At 36.7% G+C, this 20746-nt stretch overlaps 1 protein-coding gene across 5 annotated transcripts in view; it reads left to right on the top strand.

Annotated features, from left to right (window-relative positions):
* Window positions 1–20746, top strand: part of FNIP1 (folliculin interacting protein 1) — a 146019-nt gene that overhangs the window by 115901 nt on the left and 9372 nt on the right. For all 5 annotated transcript variants that reach the window (XM_045488018.1, XM_045488032.1, XM_045488024.1 and 2 more), the window contains 5 exons: window positions 5330–5476; window positions 6593–6762; window positions 9869–11297; window positions 12086–12254; window positions 19925–20122. In XM_045488018.1, coding sequence (XP_045343974.1) covers window positions 5330–5476; window positions 6593–6762; window positions 9869–11297; window positions 12086–12254; window positions 19925–20122 — 2113 coding nt within the window. The remainder of the gene's footprint in view (window positions 1–5329; window positions 5477–6592; window positions 6763–9868; window positions 11298–12085; window positions 12255–19924; window positions 20123–20746) is intronic.

The raw sequence follows: 20746 nt of genomic DNA, 5'->3' as shown, positions 1-20746 counted from the left end.
CAAGGCAGTGTGAATCTTTGCACTTGCACTAGAAACTGTTTCTTACATTATTGAATTGATAGTTTTTTCTCTGCAGTCACAAGCTTTGTGGAAAAAGGCCAAGAGTCCCTATTTTAGGTCTGAGGAAACTCTGCCATTATAGATCCAGTTGAGGTTACCAGAATAGTAATATTGTCATAAGATTCCTTTCTAGTAGAATACTGATCTTGCTCTTTGGTTATAAAAATTTTTATTCAAAACAATTTTAAATACCTGTGAGTGAATTGCTATATTATTGGGTAGTACGAAAGGCCTAGTCTTAGAATTTTAATATTGCCTAGAATTTACAGTATGTATGACTTATATAACCATTGAAAATGTAGGTCATGACTGTATACCTTTCCTTTTGTATTAGTTTGATTATTTTACTTCAGTCACTGTACAGATATGAAAGTCTCTGTAAGTCAGTTAAGCATTCTTACAGAATCTTAAAAATACTTTATAAACTGTTATAATTTTTGTTAGGTCTATCATTAGTACTTTAATATATACATTTAATCCTTGTTACATACAGATTGTACATTTGTGAATTCACCTACTTGCTGAAATTTATTTATGACCTCAAAATATACTCAGTGTTTTAATGATCATTTGTAACATGTGCAGAACAGTGAAAAAAAAATATAGTCTGATACATTCCTAGATGAGGTTGAAGAAGGCATTACTCTGCCTTCTTGTTTCAGCTCTTATTCTGTAAATAAGTATCCTTTTTGCATCTATTTAAAGGCACTTTTTTTTTTTTTTTTCATTTTGTGCTTTTTGTTAGTGATTTTGCTATTAAAAATCACCCTCGGGGTTCCTGGGTGGCTCAGTCGGTTAAGCTTCCAACTTTGACTCAGGTCATGATCTCACTGTTTGTGGGTTTGAGCCCCACATCAGGCTCTGTGCTGACAGCTCAGAGCTTGGAGCCTGCTTTGGATTCTGTGTCTCCCTCTCTGACTGCCCCTCTCCTGCTCACATTCTATCTCTTAAAAATAAACGTAAAAAAAAAAAAAAAAATCACCCTCGAGTGTACTGCTGAAATGCTATCTAATGTTCCTAAGTGTAAGAAGGCAGTGATGTGCCTTACAGACAAAATACATGTAACCTTCATGAATACTTGAGTTACAGTGCTGTTGGCTGTGAATTCAATGTAAATGAATCAATAGTATATTAAATAAGGTATCTGTAAACAGAAACCCACATAAAACAAGGTTATGTATTGAAGGGCTGACAAAAATGTGATGAGAGACTCACAGGAACCTAACTATGTATTTTCCCTAGGTAAAGTGATTCATTGTTCACTAATTCATTGTTTGCGTCGGCTTTACAGAACATTGCTGCAAATAATGAGAATCTGTCTTAATTTTTAAATTAAATGATTATTAAAAATTAATAGGTAGTTTTTAAAGTATGTGATTATTTGAGACCAGATGATTAATGAATTTGGGGTAGTTGGGAAGAGGAAGGAAATGATTCACATGCATGCAGAAGCCATGATACCTTGACAGACAAGAAGCATGTTTAGTTAGCAGAGTGATTTGGCAAAGTTGAGGTTCTTGGACTCTCTCTTAGACTTTGTGCATATCAAAGAAAACTAAATCAGGCCCACAGTTGACTTCCACCTAAAGTAGTCTTTCATTCTTTAGGGACAGTCAGGAAAAATAAGGGGTCAGGTAACTAAAAATTCTTGCCTTTCTTACCACTGAAAATTAGGGCATAATCATTAGGGGAGAGGAGAAGAAAGTACTATTACTTCTAGATTGCTAATAACAACATAGAGTTGTGTATAATGAGAAGCTCCATTGCATAATTAATTTCTTTGCCTTCTTTGCATTTGATACACTCTGAGGTTGTAGTACCTAGTCTTAAGTATCAAAACATTAAAGCTAATGCCCTCAGTGGACCACTATACTAAGGTTAGTGATCTGGCTCTGCCCCATGACACATGGACTTGTAGTAGTCTCTAATATGCTTAAGAAACTCATGGAAAATGAATCGATCAGCTCATTAATTCATTTATACAATATTTCTTTTCATCAGAAAGTACATTCACATGGTTAAAGACACAAAATATGCTGAGAAATCTAATAATGAAAAAGAAATGAACCATATCCTCTCTTTCCCATCCCCATTCTTACTTCTCAAGAACACTCTGACCTATTTCTTTTATTTACCTCCACATTACTAAACAGTATACTTACTATAGATGTTTCTTGATTTATCAATTTTGGAGCATTTCTAATTCCTGCCATGAGTTTATACCTGCCTGTTGGCCCTTCAGCTTCATTATAGCTCTAGCACTAGCTTGAGTTCTGGTAAATTTTCTACTTTCTTTGATTATTTATTTTCCTCTGTCTTCTCTGTCTTGAATTCTTTTTGTTAGTAACTGGCATTCCTGAACTGACCTTTTATGTCTTTTTCATGTTTTCCTTTTTTTGAATGTATCATTTTCTATTTCCTCTGGAGTCATTTTGTGTGAGTGTGTGTTTCTGTTTTTCTGGTTGTGTCCCTCTCTCCTTGGAGGCTCTCCCTCTATATCAGGATTTGGGTCACCCTTCCACAGCTGAGAGTGAAGGACTAAAATACAGGTTGGGAGTTCTGTACATAATTAGGCACAAACTGGAGAACTTTACTTTAAGGTGGTGGTTCTGAACCTCTTTTTATTATCACTTCCTGAAGGAGCATATATAAGACATTTTTTTCTCCTAATTGCTGTCCCTTCTTCCCATTAAATTTTTTATTTTTTTTTTATTTTTTTTTATTTTTTTGGGACAGAGAGAGACAGAGCATGAACGGGGGAGGGGCAGAGAGAGAGGGAGACACAGAATCGGAAACAGGCTCCAGGCTCTGAGCCATCAGCCCAGAGCCTGACGCAGGGCTTGAACTCACAGACCGCGAGATCGTGACCTGGCTGAAGTCGGACGCTTAACCGACTGCGCCACCCAGGCGCCCCTAAATTTTAATATCACAAGATTCATTGTGTATCTATTTACATACTGCGAAATCTTCTAATATCGGTAATGCTTTGAGCAATGTTATTTCTCTGGGCTAGTCAGTTGCTACATCTGTTCTTCTAGTCTCTAGTCATTCTGTGGAAAAATAGGGGGTGCAGAAAGGGGTCATCAGCCATTTATGGACCTTGAATTAGTCTCCCTGTTTACAGTCGTCTATAACTCCTGCCCTAACTTTACCAGGCATTTGTCAGTCTCTAGCCTCTTCTTGTTTCATTGGAGATTAGCTATGTATGTGTCCCCTTCTGTGAGCACTGTAACCCATATCATCATCTACCTTAACACTTCACTTAACATTCCTTTCTGTGTTTTGTGTTCTAGAATTTTATTACATGTATAATTTAAATTTTAAGTCCGATTATTCCCCATTTTTATTTGCTATAGTAATTTATCTGTTGGGGCGGCTGGGTGGCTCAGTCAGTTAAGCTTCTGACTTCAACTCAGGTCATGATCTTGCAGTCTGTGAGCTCAAGCCCTGTGTCAGGCTCTGTTCTGACAGCTCAGAGCCTGGAGCCTGCTTCAGATTCTGTGTTTCTGTCTTTCTCTGCCCCTCCCTTGCTTCATACTCTTGTCACTCTCTCAAAAATAAATAAACAGTTAAAAAGATTTTTTTTAATCTGTCTTCGGATCCCTAACGGGTGTTCATTTGGGACCTCAGAACTGAACAGGATAAACATTGGTGCTCACTTTTCCATCTTACCTGGACATCCTTAATAGGCTTTAAAAATAAGCATTTTCAGCTATTCCTAGTTTATATTTGAATCATATTTTTCTCTGTAAAATGCCTTTAATTCTTTTCCATTTGTTTATTTTCAACTTCTCAGCCATGATATTATGCCCTACCAAGAAATCATTAATGTGACCTGTGTTTGTCACTTTTATCCATTGTAATATATTGTGTTCATGCTGGGTCAAGATTCAGTAAAATTTATACAGGCAAGATAATTCTTTTCCTTTTTTTGGGTTCTAGGTGTTAGAGAATTATGCTTGGGGTGCTTGGGTGGCTCAGTAGGTTCAGCGTCTGACTTCGGCTCAGGTCATGATCTCACTGTTTGTGAGTTCGAGACCTGCGTTGGGGCTCTGTGCTGACACTGGAGCCTGGAACCTGCTTTGAGTTCTATGTCTCCTTCCCTCTCTGCCCCTCCCCCACTCTCTTGTGTGCGCTCTCTCAAAAATAAACATTAAAAAAATTAAAAAAAAAGGAATTATGCTGAAGTAGGTGTTAGACCTATGGAGATCTCAGATAACTTTCTAGAGTTGTACTTTCTAATATAGTAGCCATTAGCCACATGTGGATATTTGAATTGTTTTTTGGTACTTAACTTAAATAAAATTAAAGTTAAAATCAATTAGTCATACTGACCACATTTTAAGTGTTAAGTAATCACATATGACTAGTGGGTGCCATTTTGAACAGCACAGATACAGAACATTCCCATCACTGTGGAAAAAAAGGTTCTATCACATAGCACTGTTCTAGAGAGTAGAAAGTAGGACACAGTTCCGTATCTTCCAAAAGATCAACTAGTTTCTTAAGCCTCAGCTTTGTAGCATTTGCTTAATCTGAGTGTATAGGACTTGGCTGAATAGATATTAATGTGGAAGTAAGATGATTAATATTTTAAAGGTGTCCTTGAAGCCTTAAGGAGAGAGTGTAATTCATGGGTCTAGCTGTTGTCTAAGTAAATGCAAGAGAGAGCCAGAAAAGCGTCATCATAATTGTGCAATAATGCTTTCTTCTGTTGATTCAAGGAAAAACATCAGAAGATTGAGAATCATAAAATACAGAGTGCAGATATAGTGTCCTTAGAACTTTACTAAAGAGTCTCAGCATAGGCAACAAAATGATGCCAATAAACTATTGTTTTGAGTGGGTGTATGGATAACCTATTATCCAATACAGAGTATTTTTCTCCTCTAGGTTGTTGATTATTTGCATTATATTTAAGTATGGCATATACCTTACAAACGAAGAACTGGAAGGGCTTTAGAAATTATCTGGTTCTATACTTTCATTTTTATGGGTGGCAGAAACTGATGCCTAAAGTAGGGAAGTAATTTACCCAAGAGCACACAGTCATCAGGGGCAGAGACTGCATCAGAACCATCATATATTGAGTTCATGTGCAGAGCTTTCCTGTGTTACTATGCTGGTGACAAAGAAGGAATGACTTGATTGATTTTGTCCTTTTGAAAGTTTTTATAATCTACCTGTGAGGCCCAACCTGACAATATAAACTTTAAGAGTATGTAGTTCTGGGAACTATGAATTTCATAATGTGTTTTCCTCTTTTTAGAACAACAATTTGTAATCTTTATACAATGCCACGAATTGGAGAGCCTGTCTGGCTTACAATGATGTCAGGGACTCCAGAAAAGAACCAGCTTTGCCATCGTTTCATGAAGGAGTTCACATTTCTAATGGAAAATGCTTCCAAAAATCAGTATGGCTTTCTCACTTTCTTTTTGTATATCTATCTTAGTTATTATTTACTATAACGTGATTATCTATATTTTGATCAAACTCAGTTACAAAAGTGAAATAATTAACTGTTATCCTTGGAATTATTTCATATTATTAATAACCAAAACTGAATTCCAAAAGATAGTTAAGAGATAGGATATGGAGTGCCCTGCATGGCTCAGTTGGTTAAGCGTCTGACTTTAGCTCAGGTCATGATCTCATGGTTTGTGAGTTTGAGCCCCATGTGGGGCTGCTGTCACCTTGGAGCCTGCTTCAGATCCTCTGTCTCCCCCTCTCGCTGCCCCTCCCCGGCTTGTGCTTTCTTTCTGAAAAATAAACATTTTTTAAATATTAAAAAAAGAGATAAGATATAGAAGTCCACAGAATATTATGAATGAAAAACTGTAAAAAGATCTTTAATTATGTGTTAACTTAAGGACTTAAAGTTCCTGACAACTTAACAATTCTCTGCGGCTTCCCATTTTTTGGTGAGTCGTATCCACTTACAGTTTCATTCTATAGAAAATAAGTAAAACAAACAAACAAACAAAAAAAAAACCCAAAACAAAACAAAAACAAACGAAGTGCCAGGATTCCAGTGATACATATTTAATATGATCTTTTATCATACTTTTTTCTTCCAACCATTATATCAGATTCCTAGAATCCAGATGAATAATTTAGATGTTTTATTCTTTTAGATGGTAGACAAAGTTTGCTTAAAATGTTCCTTCATTTTCCTATTCAGTAATATGGAAATATATAGACTTGTTGGTTGATTCATTAATTTTGCAGAAACTAGTTTTTCAAGTAAAATGGTAGTTTTGTTTTGTAATTATGATCAGAAATAGCCCTGTGTGAATATGGCTTTTATTTCAAGAATTTTTTTTAACCCCTACCCAACCAAAAACCTTGTTAATATTTATTTTCATCCAGGTGATATGTCTTTTCTTTTTCTTTTCTTCTTTCCTCTCCTTTTTTAATGCTGTTTGGCTACATTAGAATATATAGTCTCTTTACTTTATTCTCTTGCTGCATTTTACATTAGGTCTAATGAAGGCAATTTGGAATATGATAGCTGTGTTTTTGTTTTCAGATTCTTGCCAGCACTCATTACTGCAGTTCTGACCAATCATCTTGCCTGGGTTCCAACAGTCATGCCAAATGGACAACCACCTATAAAAATATTTTTAGAAAAACATTCCTCTCAGAGTGTGGACATGTTGGCAAAGACTCATCCATATAACCCACTTTGGGCACAACTAGGTATGTCTGAAAACCCTTACATTATGCATAATACTTAGACTTTTGTGTAACTGTCTGGAGTTACTTTATAGCAAAAACAAAAATAAAGAAATAAGATGTTCTCTTTTACCTCCTCCATTCTAAAGCACTTCTTTACTTGTCCTTTCATGTCTTATCCCCATATTAAGTGGTATCTGTTCCTTAGAGATATAGAACTGCAGTGGGAACAAGAGAAGAAGCAGGATGAAGACTGGTTTACTAGTAACTTCAGGGTCTTGAGGATGTTTTACATTACATACTTTTCCTGGGAAGCATGGATCACAGTCACTTGTGATAGCTAGACTAAATCTGGGTAACTGAGAGGCAATCCTTGAGGTTCCTGTTTTCCACTTTTGTTTTTTTGTTGAGTAATTTTGGAAAATGTTTCCATTAGTGCAAGGCCCTGTTAAAAAAATGAATAACTGAGGAGAGAGGGGATAGTTGATTAGTTGACGGTCACTAGGCAGGCATTGTAGCATGATGCTTAAAAGTGCAGGCTGTGAGGGCAGGCTGAGGGTGGCTCAGTTGGTTAAGCATCTGACTTCAGCTCAGGTCATGATTTCGCGGTCCGGGAGTTTGAGCCCTGTGTCAGGCCCTGTGCTGACAGCTCAGAGCCTGGAGCCTGTTTTGGATTTTATGTCTTCCTCTCTTTCTTCCCCTCCCCTACTTACGCTCTGTCAGTCAAAAATGAATAAATGTTTAAAAAAATTTTTTTAAAAAGGACAGGCTGTGAGTTAGGCAGACCACGTTTGGATTGTAGTCTCTTTGTTTACAAATTGGGGATAATAATAATAGATAGTACATACTTCATAAAGATGTGGAAATTAAATAAAATAATACGTGTAAAGTGCTTAGAACAGTGTGAGATAAATGTGGCTGCTGTTACTCCTGCTCTTACTCTATTGCTGTTAGGGCATGGGGGAGGAGTCCAATGAGAACATTTTGATGACTTGGTAGAAACTTCCCTTAGGTTGTGTTGATGAGTGAGCTTGTCAGGCAGGTGGTCATGTAACTTATTCATGTAACTTCCCTTCTTTTCTCTTTCTTCCCTCTCTTCCTTCTTCCTTTACTTTCATCTAGTTAATTGTGGAATAATTGACATACAGCCAACACATGTATAAAACACACAATTTTGTAAGTTTTGATATATATGTCAAAATATGAATGCCTCTGAAACCATTACCAAAATGAGGATGGTAAACATACCCATCGCTTCCAAAAGTTTCCTCATGTAATCTCTCCCTCCTTGCCCTACCTACTCTCCCTACTCACCTTCCTTTCCATACCCAGGCAGCTGTTGGTCTGCTTTCTGTCACCATAGATTACTTTGCAATTCTAGATATAAATGGAATCATATAGTACATGGTTTTTTTTCTGTCTGACTTTTTTCATTCAGCATAATTACTTTGAGATTCACCTATGTTGTATATATTCATAGTCGATCCCTTTGTTATGCTAGGTCGTATTCCATTATATGGATATTAACTTTTTTCAAATCAAGTATTCAGTGGTATTTTTTTATTTGGACATATCAAATTTATTTTCAATTCTACAATCACTTATTGAGTGCATGATATATGTAAGGTCCTGTGCAAAGAATATTGGGGGGTATGAAAGGTGAAATGTAGTTCTTGGTATCAAGAAGTGGATAGTTTATTACTGAAGGTAATAAATAGAATAATAATAACAATGACAAATGATCGTCAACAAATACGGGGATAATTCAAAGAGGAACTGTAAGAGAAATGAAAAGTTGAGTGAGAGTTCAGTTAGGGAAGTTTACTTTTGCCCTTTGGGTGGAAAGCTTTGGAGTGGCAGAGATAACAGGGAAAATGGTAAGTACATAGCATGAGGAAAAGGGGTCTTCATGTTAAAAGTGCTGAGTAGAATGAGTGTTTCATTTTATGTAGTTTGCTTTAAGTGGGACTTTGTGTGAATAATGATGAAAAAGGGTAACTATAAGAAAATAAACCTAGAAAAGTAAAGTAGAACCAGTCATGAAAGTCTCATTTGCCATGCCAGAACAGTTCAGTTTATTTGGTAATTTGTGGGAACCTTAGGAGTAGTTTTGAATAGTGGCATGATGGCATTAGAGCCAGTGTATTAACCAGAGGGGAAGAATTGTCATTATATTGTTTATAGCATATATTTATTTGAGACCTGTTTATGTTTAAACAATGTAGAGGTTAAGTTTTAAAGTGTATATGCAAACAACATGCTAAAATTGAATTAAATTTAAATTAATGACTGTATTCTCCATTTTTAAGTGTACTTTGGCAACTGTGTCTTCTAATTTGAGCTATAGCATAAATACAGAAATTTATATTGATGACTCTTAGGTTCCCCTCCTTCCCTTTTTTATGTAATGGCTGTTTATGTCTCACATGGATGTAAAAGTGAAAATGAACTACATGGCTAAATGTGTTGCCCTTTCTTTTCCTCTTAGGTTAGTTAGGTCTCACTCTTCTGGTCCTTTCTGGCCTTTTCTGAGTACTCAACCCTTTACGGAATGGAAGGGGAAATGGGCTTTTAAAAAGCTAGTTTTGGGACCTCGGTAGGGCAATAAAAGTTATTGTTCATGGATGTGATTTAAATCAAGAAAGATCAGATATGTGATGTGACTACTCCAGTTCTGCTCCATTCTACCGTTGCTTCCTTTTCTCCTTGCCCCCCAGTAGAGGTTTTGCTTTTTCTTCTCTGCTTTAACTGCAGCTATAGAATCCTTTTGCACATAGTCCTTAGGTAGAGCTTATCTATCCCACTGAAGTGCTCTGTGTGAGGACTGGCACCGAGAATATTCTTGATAAATGTGAGTGTCACAATGGACTCTTCGGTTGAAGTTTCAGAACCAGTAGCTGCCTAAGGAGGAATCTGGAAAACCTCTCTGTTCACCTTTCTCTTTGGCTAACAAAGAGATTCATTCATCTTATCATATCCTCCTGAATAGTCGCTCACATATGAAAGAACTAAGAGTAAAACCTGAGCTAGCCCTCATACAATAAGATTAGCTTTCTGATCATTGAAAATAGCCTGCTTAGTTAGCTACATGAATAGACGATGTGTCCATTAACTGGTTTTTCCATTTCAGGGGACTTGTATGGCGCTATTGGCTCTCCTGTACGGTTGGCAAGGACTGTAGTGGTTGGCAAACGACAAGACATGGTCCAGAGGCTGCTTTATTTTCTTACTTATTTTATAAGATGCTCTGAACTTCAAGAAACCCATCTTTTAGAAAATGGAGAAGATGAAGCCATCGTTATGCCAGGCACTGTAATTACTACCACTTTGGAGAAAGGTGAAATAGAAGAATCTGAGTATGTGCTTATCACAATGCACAGAAACAAAAGCAGTTTGCTCTTTAAAGACCCAGAAGAAACAAGGACTCCTAATTGTAACTGTAAATATTGCAGTCGTCCACTCCTGGGACAAAATATGGAGAATGTTTCACAACAAGAGACAGAAGAGATTCAAAACAGCTCTAAGGAGCTACTAGGAATTTCAGATGAGTGCCGTATGATTTCTCCCTCTGACTGCCAAGAAGAAAATGCTGTTGATGTTAAACAGTTCAGAGATAAATTAAGAACTTGCCTTGACACCAAGTTGGAGACCGTTGTTTGCACAGGATCTGCTCCAGTAGACAAATGTGCCTTGTCAAAATCAGGCTTAGAGCCAGCAGAGGAAACATGGCATGATGAGGAATTGCTGGGTTCAGGTAATCACACAGGCAAAGTGTTGAGATCCACGGGAATGGTTGTGGAAAAAAAACCTCCAGATAAGCTTGTGACTGCTGCATTTTCTTGTGAAGCATCCCAGACAAAGGTTACTTTCTTAATTGGAGATTCTATGTCACCTGACTCAGATACTGAACTCAGGAGTCAGGCAGTGGTGGATCAGATTACCAGGCACCACACCAAGCCACTGAAGGAAGAAGGAGAGGCTGTTGTTGATCAGCAGCATCAAGAAACTAAACAAACAACTAAGAACCAATCCGGAGAGTCTCCTATACCAAACGTAGTTTCTGGAGAGCCCTGTGAACTTCCCTGTTGGAATCATTCAGACCTAGAAAGCATGAGCTTATTTGATGAATATTTTAATGATGATTCAATTGAAACTAGGACTATTGATGATATTATTGCAGTTAAAACAAGTACAGACAGTAAAGAACACTGCTGTATGTTAGAATTTTCAAAAGCATTGTGTACTACAAATAGCAAACAGAAAAGTGAATTTTGTAAATGTGTAGAAACAGTTCACCAAGATTCATGTAAAACCTGCTTTCCTCAGCAGGACCAAAGAGATAAACTCTCCATTCTTGTCCCCCATGGGGATAAAGAGACTTCAGAGAAAAAAATTGCTATAGGAACTGAATGGGACATTCCAAGGAATGAAAGTTCAGATAGTGCCCTTGGGGATAGTGAAAGCGAAGATGCAGGTCATGATATGACTAGACAAGTAAGCAGTTATTATGGAGGAGAGCAAGAAGATTGGGCAGAAGAAGATGAGATACCTTTTCCTGGGTGAGTAAGAAGTTTTAACCTATAATAGAATCCCTCTAAATATGTACCATTCTTTTGTTTAGTTGGTCTTTAATATAAAAGAAGAGATCATTGTCCTGGACAGATTTTCTTTTATTATCATGTGCTCTTACTCATAGGAAAGATTAAAGGCTAAGCCCTCCAGGCACCCCAGAAAGGCTCAATGAAGGCATTAAAGACAAGTATATTTGTGTGTGGGAAATTCTTTACTGCTTAGGAGTTTTCAAGCCATTAAAGAATGAATTGTGCCCCCAAATAAATGCTGAGCCCAGCAACTAGAGAGAGGTAATCACGGAGAAGGTGGGAAATGGCTATTGGAAATAAATTTGGCCAAGACTAAAAGGAAAAACAGGAAATGATACTCTCAGTCAAATATACAAGGAGTAGATTTGTATTTGAGAAATGTTATATTCCAAGCTTTGGGTTTGTGATGTATTTAACTACTTTGTTTTGAATGATGGTTTTCATTTTCTGATTGTATTAAAAATGTATTACATACCCAAGGGACAGCATTCCTGATGACTGTTAAGAAAGTTTTATACTTACCTCCTTACATAGCTGTTCATCTACCCTCTTTTCTTGATAGGAAGGAGTATTTTGTGATCTGATTGATCACTTAGGCCAGTTTTTACTTAACGATGATTTTACTCTATATTTTATAGAAAATGATGGTACAAGAAATATGGAGTAGTAGAGTCCAAGAAGTTTTTTATTGATACAATATGTTTGTTACTAATTAGATATGCCTTCTTTTGGGACTTTTCTTCCAGGTCAAAGTTAATTGAAGTGAGTGCTGTTCAGCCCAACATTGCCAACTTTGGGAGGTCCTTGTTGGGTGGCTACTGCTCATCTTATGTGCCTGACTTTGTTCTTCAAGGAATTGGTAGTGATGAGAGGCTCCGTCAGTGTCTGGTGTCAGATTTGTCTCATGCTGTGCAGGTGAGTTACCTTCCCTGCTCTTGAATGTATTTAGAATGAACTTTGTTTACTGACAGAACCCCAAATTATCTTGTATTTTTGGTCATACTTTACTATGTACCAGTCACTGTACTCTGAATCTGTCACTTTTGCACCTGCATGTTTGTGCCTGTCACCATGAAAGCAAGTAGAGAGTTTCAGGAATCTATGCAAACAGAAATGTGAAATACGGAGAGTATTATATATATTCATGGATGTTCATCATCAGAGCATTTATGGTATCAAAAAAATTGTAAATGCTTAAATGTGAATGCAGTTATTTTCTTAATTTCATTTTCAGATTGTTCATTGCTTGTATATAGAAGTACATTTGATTTTTGTATATTGATCTTATATTCATCTGCCCTGCTGAACTCATTTATTAGTTACTAAAGTTTTGTGTCTGGATTCCTTAGGTTTTTCTACATAGAGGTTCATGTCATCAATGAATAGACAATTTTACATTTTCCTTTCCCGTGTGGATACATTGTGTCTTTCTTGCCTGATTTTACAGCCTAGAACCTTCACTAGAGTTGCATAGAAGTGCTGATAGTGGACAGACTTGTCTTTTTCCTGATATTAGGGGGAAACATCAAGTCTTTCATTGTTTAGTATGATGTTAGCTGTAGGACTCTTATAGATGCCCTTTATCAGATGGAAAAAGTTTCCTCCTATTCCTAGTTTTTTCATCCCCCCACCTTTAAATGATCATTTGGTTTTCTTCTTTAAACTGTTAATGTGATAGATTACATTGATTGATTTTTAGATGTTAACCAACTCTTGTATTCCTGGGACAAATATCCCATATAGTTTTTTTATATATTACTGGATATGATTTGCTAATATTTTGTTATAGATTTTGGAATCTGTATTTATGAGGGATATTAGTCTGTAGTTTTGTTGTGATATATTTGTGTAGCTTTAATATCAGAATAATACTTGCCTTATGGAATGAGGTGGGACATATTCCTTTCTGTTTCCTGGAAGAGTTTCTGGAAAATTGGTATTATTTTTTTCTCCAAATGTTTGATAGAATTCACCTGTGAAGTAATTTGGACCTGGACTTTGTAAAATAAGAATTTTTAAACTACTGATTCAACTTCTTGTTCCAGATCTATTCCAATTTTCTATTTCTTCCTGAGTCAATTTTGATAATTTTTGTCTTTCTAGGAATTATTTACATTTAAGTGATCTGATTTATTAGTTGGGATAAGATGGTTCATATCCCCCTTCTTTCATTCCTGATTCTTACAATCTGTGTTTTTCCTTTTTTTTTCCCCTCCTAAAAGTGGAATATTCCAAAGAAGAGTTCATTCATGGCTTCAATTCCTAATAGTTATTTTGGGCCCTTATGTATCAAAGATGAATAGGCTGTGGCCCATGGGACACTAGGCTTGTTACATTGGAACATGACCACACCCATTTATATATTCTGTGACTGTTTTCTTGCTTCACCAGCAGAGTTGAGTCATTGAAACAGAGACCTTGTAGTCCTTAAAGCCTAAAATATTTTGTCTTGTTCTTTATAGAAAAAGTTTGCTGATTCCTTATCCTTGTGTGTTAATTTTGTTCAACTTTTGTTTTCACTGAGTTTTCTCTCTTTTTCTGTCTTTTGTTTCATTGTTTCCTATCCTAATCTTTATTATTGCTTCCCTCTGCTTGCTGTGAATTTAGTTTGCTCTTTTTTGTTAAGGTGGAAGCTTAGGTTATTAATTTGAAGCATTCTTTCTTTTCAAATGTATGCATTTAGCTCTAAATTGTCCTCTGAACACTACTTTACCCAAAGTTCATAGATTTTGGCATGTTGTTTTTGTTTTCATTCACTTCAAAATATTTTCAAATTTGTCTTCCCATTTCTTTGACCCAGGGTTTATGTAGAAGTATGTTTTTAATCCCCATATATTTGTAGAATTCTTAAATTTCCTTTTCTTGATTCCTAAATTAGTTCCATTGTGGTCAGAGAACAAACGTTGTATGATTTTAGTCCTTTTAAATTTATTGAGTCTTGTTTTATGGCCCAGCATGTGGTGTATCCTGTTCCATGTGTAGTTGAAAAAAACAGTCAGCTGTTGTTGGGCAGAGTGTACTATAGATGTCCAGTCAAGTTGGTTGATGGCTTATTTAGGTTTCTACGTCCTTGCTGATTTTGTCTAGTTGTTCCATTGTTTAGTGAGCATGGAGTATTGAAGTCTCCACCTTTGTTGAATTTTCTGTTTCTTTCTTTAATCCCATGTATCACTCTAATAAATTTTTTTTAACAAAACCTTCCCCCTTTCCCCTGTGAGAACAACAGCAACAAGGAATAGAGAAAGTCAACGGGGAAATCATGAGTGAGACAATATGGCTCAGTGAGCAAGCAGTCCTTTAATTATTAGCCAGAAAGGTTTAAACCTGTTGTGTTGGTAGTAAATTATCTAAAGTTGTAAACTTTGGTGTTTTATTATATAGTAGGGAAATTATGAAAAATCTAGATAAAAACAAAGTTTGAAAGAAAACTTATCAAGACTTGTTTTTTTTTAAATTAATTTATTTATTTTGAGAGAAAGAGAGAGAGAGTGTGTGTGTGTGTGTGTGTGTGTAAGCGAGGGAGGGACAGAGGAGAGAGAGAATCCCAAGCAGGCTCTGCACTGTTAGCTCAGAGCCCGACATGGGGCTTGCTCCCACAAATTGTGAGATCATGACCTGAGCTGAAATCAAGAGTCAGACACCCAATGAACTGAGTCACCCAGGCACCCCAAAACTCATGTTCTTTATATTTAAAAGCCATCTTGCTCAAACCTTTAACACCAATCAGATAAATGTTTATTGACATACTATGTTCTGAACATGGTGCGAATAGTCCATGGGATATATAGATGAAAAAGAAATAGCTTCTGATCTCAAGTTATTTACTCACTCTCAAATTAGGGAAGTATATGAATAAGTGTAGTATAATACATAAAAAAATACATGCCTGAGAAAGATAATAAAAAGTAATTTAATGCTTTACAGGAAACAATTTATATCAGTTAGTGGTGTTTGTCCTTCAGAGTACAGCCTCCATTTCTGGTTTTTGGGTTTTTTTGTTTCACTTCTGTCCTCCTGCTGCTGATGTAGTATGTAGTAAACATTTGTTGAAATACTTGGTTAGGAAATCCAATGTGGATCCTTCTAATGCACTGTGTCCTCTTGTCTTTATGCCTTATCTTAGTTATTCAGTCTCTTTTTTCCTTTCATCTGTACCCATTAGCACACACTATGTACTTTGATACTGTCTCTGGAAGCCTCGCTTTGGAAGGGGTGACTGTCTCCTATTGAAAACAAAACATTTCCGTTTTAAGGGTTTTACCTTAGGAAGAGAAGGAATATTAATGGTAATGAGCAGTTTTTATTGTAGCCTTAATATGTGCGAGGGACTTAAATGTAATACCTCACCTAATTTTATGGTAATAATTTTATGATACTTATTTTTACTATTCGTATATTTCAGACATAGCACAGAGAGTTACATTAGATAGGGAATGGCAGAGCTAGAAGTCAGTCCTGATCTGCCTTTAGTAATGCTTTTAAGCTTCTGTGCTTAATATATACAAAACACTGGGTCACCTGGGTGGCTCAGTTAGTTAAGCCTCCAACTCTTGATTTCTGTTCAGGTCATGGTCTCATGGTTTATGAGTTCAAGCCCTGTGTCAGGTTCTGTGCTGACAGTGCCGAGCCTGTTTAGGATTCTCTCTCTCCCTCTCTCTCTATGTGCCCTTCACTCTGCACATGTGTGCTCTCTCTCTTTCTCAAAATGAATAAACTTTAAAAAAGAATACACACACACACACACACACACACACACACACACAGACAAAACACCATCCCTGAAACATACCATCTCTAAAACAGATGTACGAAGTTAATGCAAATAAAACAGCAAATTGGCATTACAAAAACAAAGCTTGCAAGACTTTTATTCTTAGCGGTCGTACTTCTGTTGCTCTTGGAGTCATTCCACTGTGGTGTAAAAAGTAAGCTTTCTGTCTTCTGCCCTCTCCTTATATTTTCATTTAGTTATAGTTTATAGTCTTTTCTTCTTATATTTTCATTTAGTTATAGAAGATATTTTATTATCAAAGCAGATTACAGTAAAAGTTTTTTAAGTTTATTTATTTTGAGAGAGAGTGCATGTGCAAGAGGGGGAGGGGCAGAGAAAGAGAGAGTCCCTGAGCTGTCATTGCAGAGCCTGACATGGGGCTCAGTCCCACAAACCCAGAGACTATGACCTGAGAGCTGAAATCAAGAGTTGGATGCTTAACGAACTGAGCCATCCAGGTGCCCCAGATTACAGAAAATTTAATGAGGAAGTGAAAACTAAAATACTAAACTTAATCTCAGAATTAAGAGATTGAATCTTCTGTCATTCATTTTTCTGTGTTCATGTTTAAGGTTTATATTTGATGGTTTTAATTACTGTGTGCTTATAATTTATCAACATTACATTTAACATGAGAATGATTTCTCATGCACCTATATGGAAAACCATGTAGGAGTTTTTTTTTTTTTTTTTCAACGTTTATTTATTTTTGGGACAGAGAGAGACAGAGCATGAACGGGGGGAGGGGCAGAGAGAGAGGGAGATACAGAATCGGAAACAGGCTCCAGGCTCTGAGCCATCAGCCCAGAGCCTGACGTGGGGCTTGAACTCACGGACCGCGAGATCGTGACCTGGCTGAAGTCGGACGCTTAACCGACTGCGCCACCCAGGCGCCCCTTAAATTTTTTTTTTTCAACGTTTATTTAGAGATACTTACATTAAAATATACGTTTATATCTTTTTTTTAAGTTTATTTTGAGAGAGAGAGTGAGTGGGAGAGAGGCAGAAAGAGAAAGAGAGAATCCCAAGCAGGCTCCCTGTTGTCAGTGCAAAGCCCGATGCAGGGCTGGATCTCAGAAACCATGAGATCGCAACCTGAGCCAAAATCAAGAGTTGGACACTTAACCAACTGAGCCATCCAGGCGCCTCTGTTATCTTGTTTCTTAAAAATGTAAGGTATAGCTTACATCTTTAGATGTATGTACCATTTCCAGAATTTTATTTCAGTAATTAAGTTGGTTAATTGAAAAATGTTATATTCTTGGTAAAAGTTGAATAAGAAATATTTGAGTATTATTTCATAAAAACAAATACAAACTTAAGAGTTTCATGGAAAGTTTGCACAGTGTAACTTTCCAGGCTTTTTCTTTGCTATTTTCTTCTTCCCCACTTCTCAGTATCATTTTTCACTAATTTAGTCACATGTATCTACTTCTTTCTTTTGAATCTTCTCATGATATTGTCTTTTACAGAATTATCCATATTCCCCTCTGATTGTTTACCAGCAGTCCAATCCTTACTTAAAAGTTATGTTCCTTCTATTGTAAAACTCCTAATCACACAGAACCCATTATTGCCCTCCTGCTACCCCCAACTTGATGCCTGTTTTGTCTGTTACAAGTAGGTCTTTTAATTTTTTTTTTTTTTTTAACGTTTATTTTATTTTTGGGACAGAGAGAGACAAAGCATGAACGGGGGAGGGGCAGAGAGAGAGGGAGACACAGAATCGGAAACAGGCTCCAGGCTCTGAGCCATCAGCCCAGAGCCCGACGCGGGGCTCGAACTCACGGACCGCGAGATCGTGACCTGGGTGAAGTCGGACGCTTAACCGACTGCGCCACCCAGGCGCCCCACACGTAGGTCTTTTTACAGCCAGTTGTATTTATTTTTATCTCTCACACAGGACTGTGAGCTCCATTGTCTTTTTTTACTTAGTGTCAAGCCAAAGGCTTTATTCAGAGTGGTTGTTCTTTAACAGAGGCAAAGGGATATCCTTTCCGTGTGCCAAACCTGGGTTTACTAAGGAGCAAACCTACATTCTTTGCTATAAAATGTGGTAACAGTACAAGTTTGAAAGGAAAAAAGCCATTCGGTTGAAGTATCTCAAATGACAATTTTTAATCTCAGTTTTATTCCTGCTATTCCATATGGCCAACAGTAAATAAATCCTTAGCTTTTCAAATGTAGAAAGATGTTGAAATATTGAGCACTTGTAGGAGCATCATTTCTTTTTTCTTTCTGTTTTCCTTTAGGACCATGATTTCTTTTTAATAGTGGTGCTATGTACTTGATTGTCATTTTTGGTCTTTGTGTATAAACCATGAGAAGCCAAGGACATAGCCATGTGCCTGTGGTCCTTTTAATAGTATATGTTAGTTAAAAATATTTTTCATTTTGTCTTAAACTTTCTAATTATAAAAGTGTCACTTAGATAAATGCTTCTGATAGAAATTCAAACAATATGAAGATACAATCAAAAAGAAATCCTTCTTTATACTCTTAATATTCCATCCACACTAATTCACAAAGATCTTAATAGAGTTTGATTTGAGTATTTTCATTCTTTTCTTTACACATTTTCATTTAGATATAGATACGAATTTTTAAAAAACAACTGGGATATAATATGTATGTGGGGTGTATCTGTGTGCATGTGTCGGGGCGTTTATTGACTTTTTTTTTCCTACTTAACCATGTGTCTTGGAGAGCCATGTTAGTGCTTGGTGATTTGTTTCCTTTTTAATTTGCTATATTCATAATGTGGATGTATATTGTAGTAAAATAGAAAAACCAGGGAACATAGGCAGCAAGGTATTTCATGTAATCAAGTGATAGCCCCTGAGGTGCTCAAGTAAATCAATGTCTGACAAGGTGGGATAGTTAGCACAGAACCTTACCATTAACTTGTTCATTAGAATTCCTTTTGGACATACTTTGTAAATGTTTAGCTCTTTCAAGGTAAAAAATATTTTCTTTCAATTGCCTGACAGTAGTTAGCACTCAGTAAAATTATTGAATGATCAAAAGACTGGTGACAGTTAACTTCTGGATTAAAGAATACAAAGTTCAGGGGGCGACTGGGTGGCTCAGTGGTTGGCTCAGTGGTTAAGTGTCCAACTTCAGCTCAGGTTATGATCTCGCTGTTTGTGAGCTCGAGCCCCATATTGGGCTCTGTCCTGACAGTGTGGAGCCTGGAGCCTGCTTCGAGTTCTGTGTTCCCCTCTCTTTCTGCCCCTTTCCCACTCATGTGCACGTGCATTCTCTCTCTCTCTCTCTCTCTCTCTCTCTCTCTCTCTCTCTCTCAAAAATGAATAAATATTTTTTTAAAAATTTAAAGATTACAAATTTCAACCAACTGATGCTTACCAGAATGGAGGTAGGTGGAGAGATGGATGATACAGATGATGGGAATTAAGGAGGGCACTGGTGATGAGCACCAGGTGATGTTAATGAAGTGTTGAATCACTCACTGTATTTTACACCTGAAGCTAATATTATACTGTATATTAACTAGAATTCAAATTAAAATTAAAAAAAAAAAAAAGAATAGATTTCTGATAATGAATTTCTACCAATGATGATTTGAAGAAAAAAATTTTTTTCCAATAATGATTTCTATAAGATATCTCAGGGTATTTGTTACTGAGTTAATTAAATATTCCATATACCATGGTCAAGGATTCTTTGGCAGTAGGTGTCAGAATTTAATATTCTTTTATTCTGTTTTTGTTTAGTATCTCTTCCTTGCCTTATTTTCATTAACATTTATTTGAAAACTTCATTTGCTTATCTTAAGATGAATTCTTCTTTTCAGCATCCAGTGTTGGATGAACCAATAGCAGAAGCTGTCTGTATTATAGCAGATATGGATAAATGGACTGTTCAAGTGGCCAGTAGCCAGAGACGAATGACAGATAATAAATTGGGAAAGGAAGTATTGGTTTCCAGTCTTGTTTCCAACCTGCTTCATTCCACTCTTCAGCTTTATAAGCATAACTTGTCTCCAAATTTTGTAAGTATGTAAGGCTTGAATTATTTAGCACTCTGATAGATGACTAAACTTTAGTATGTGCCTACATTGAATACTGTTGTTAGCTTCATCACTGTTGCCTGGAAGAAAGATGTTATGGTGTGAATGTTTGTATTTCCCTAAAATCCATGTGTTGAAGCCCAAACACCTGATAGGATTCTATTCGGAGATGGGCTTTTGGGAGGTAATTAGGGTTAGAGTAGGTGATGAGGGTGGGGACCTCATGATGGCATTAGTGGCTTTCTAAGAAAAGCAAAAGAGATTGTGAGGATGCAGCTACAGGCAGTGCTCTGTTTGCCTGGAAGAGAGTTCTCATCAGAACTGGACCCTGCTGGCACCCTGATCTTTGGACTTCCAGCATCCAGAAATATTGTTTAAATCATTGAATCTGTGCTATTTTGTAATGGCAGCCCAAACTCAGAAAGAGATGTGAACATTTCTGTATATTGTATGATTGCAGCAGCCAGAATTTAGTGCCTGACTTTTGTCATGTAAGGTATGGATATGCAATGCCTGTGCCCCTGCCCCATCTTTGTGCAGAATGCCATTGCATTCTAGAGCCTCATTGTTGTGTCAGGACTTTGAATGACCCCTCTTCTAATACTG

The sequence above is a fragment of the Leopardus geoffroyi genome, chromosome A1 (assembly GCF_018350155.1).
Source record: "Leopardus geoffroyi isolate Oge1 chromosome A1, O.geoffroyi_Oge1_pat1.0, whole genome shotgun sequence".
NCBI classification, from domain to species: Eukaryota; Metazoa; Chordata; class Mammalia; order Carnivora; family Felidae; genus Leopardus; species Leopardus geoffroyi.
Note: the sequence above shows the minus strand (reverse complement) of the source record. Positions and strands in the feature narration are given on the sequence as shown.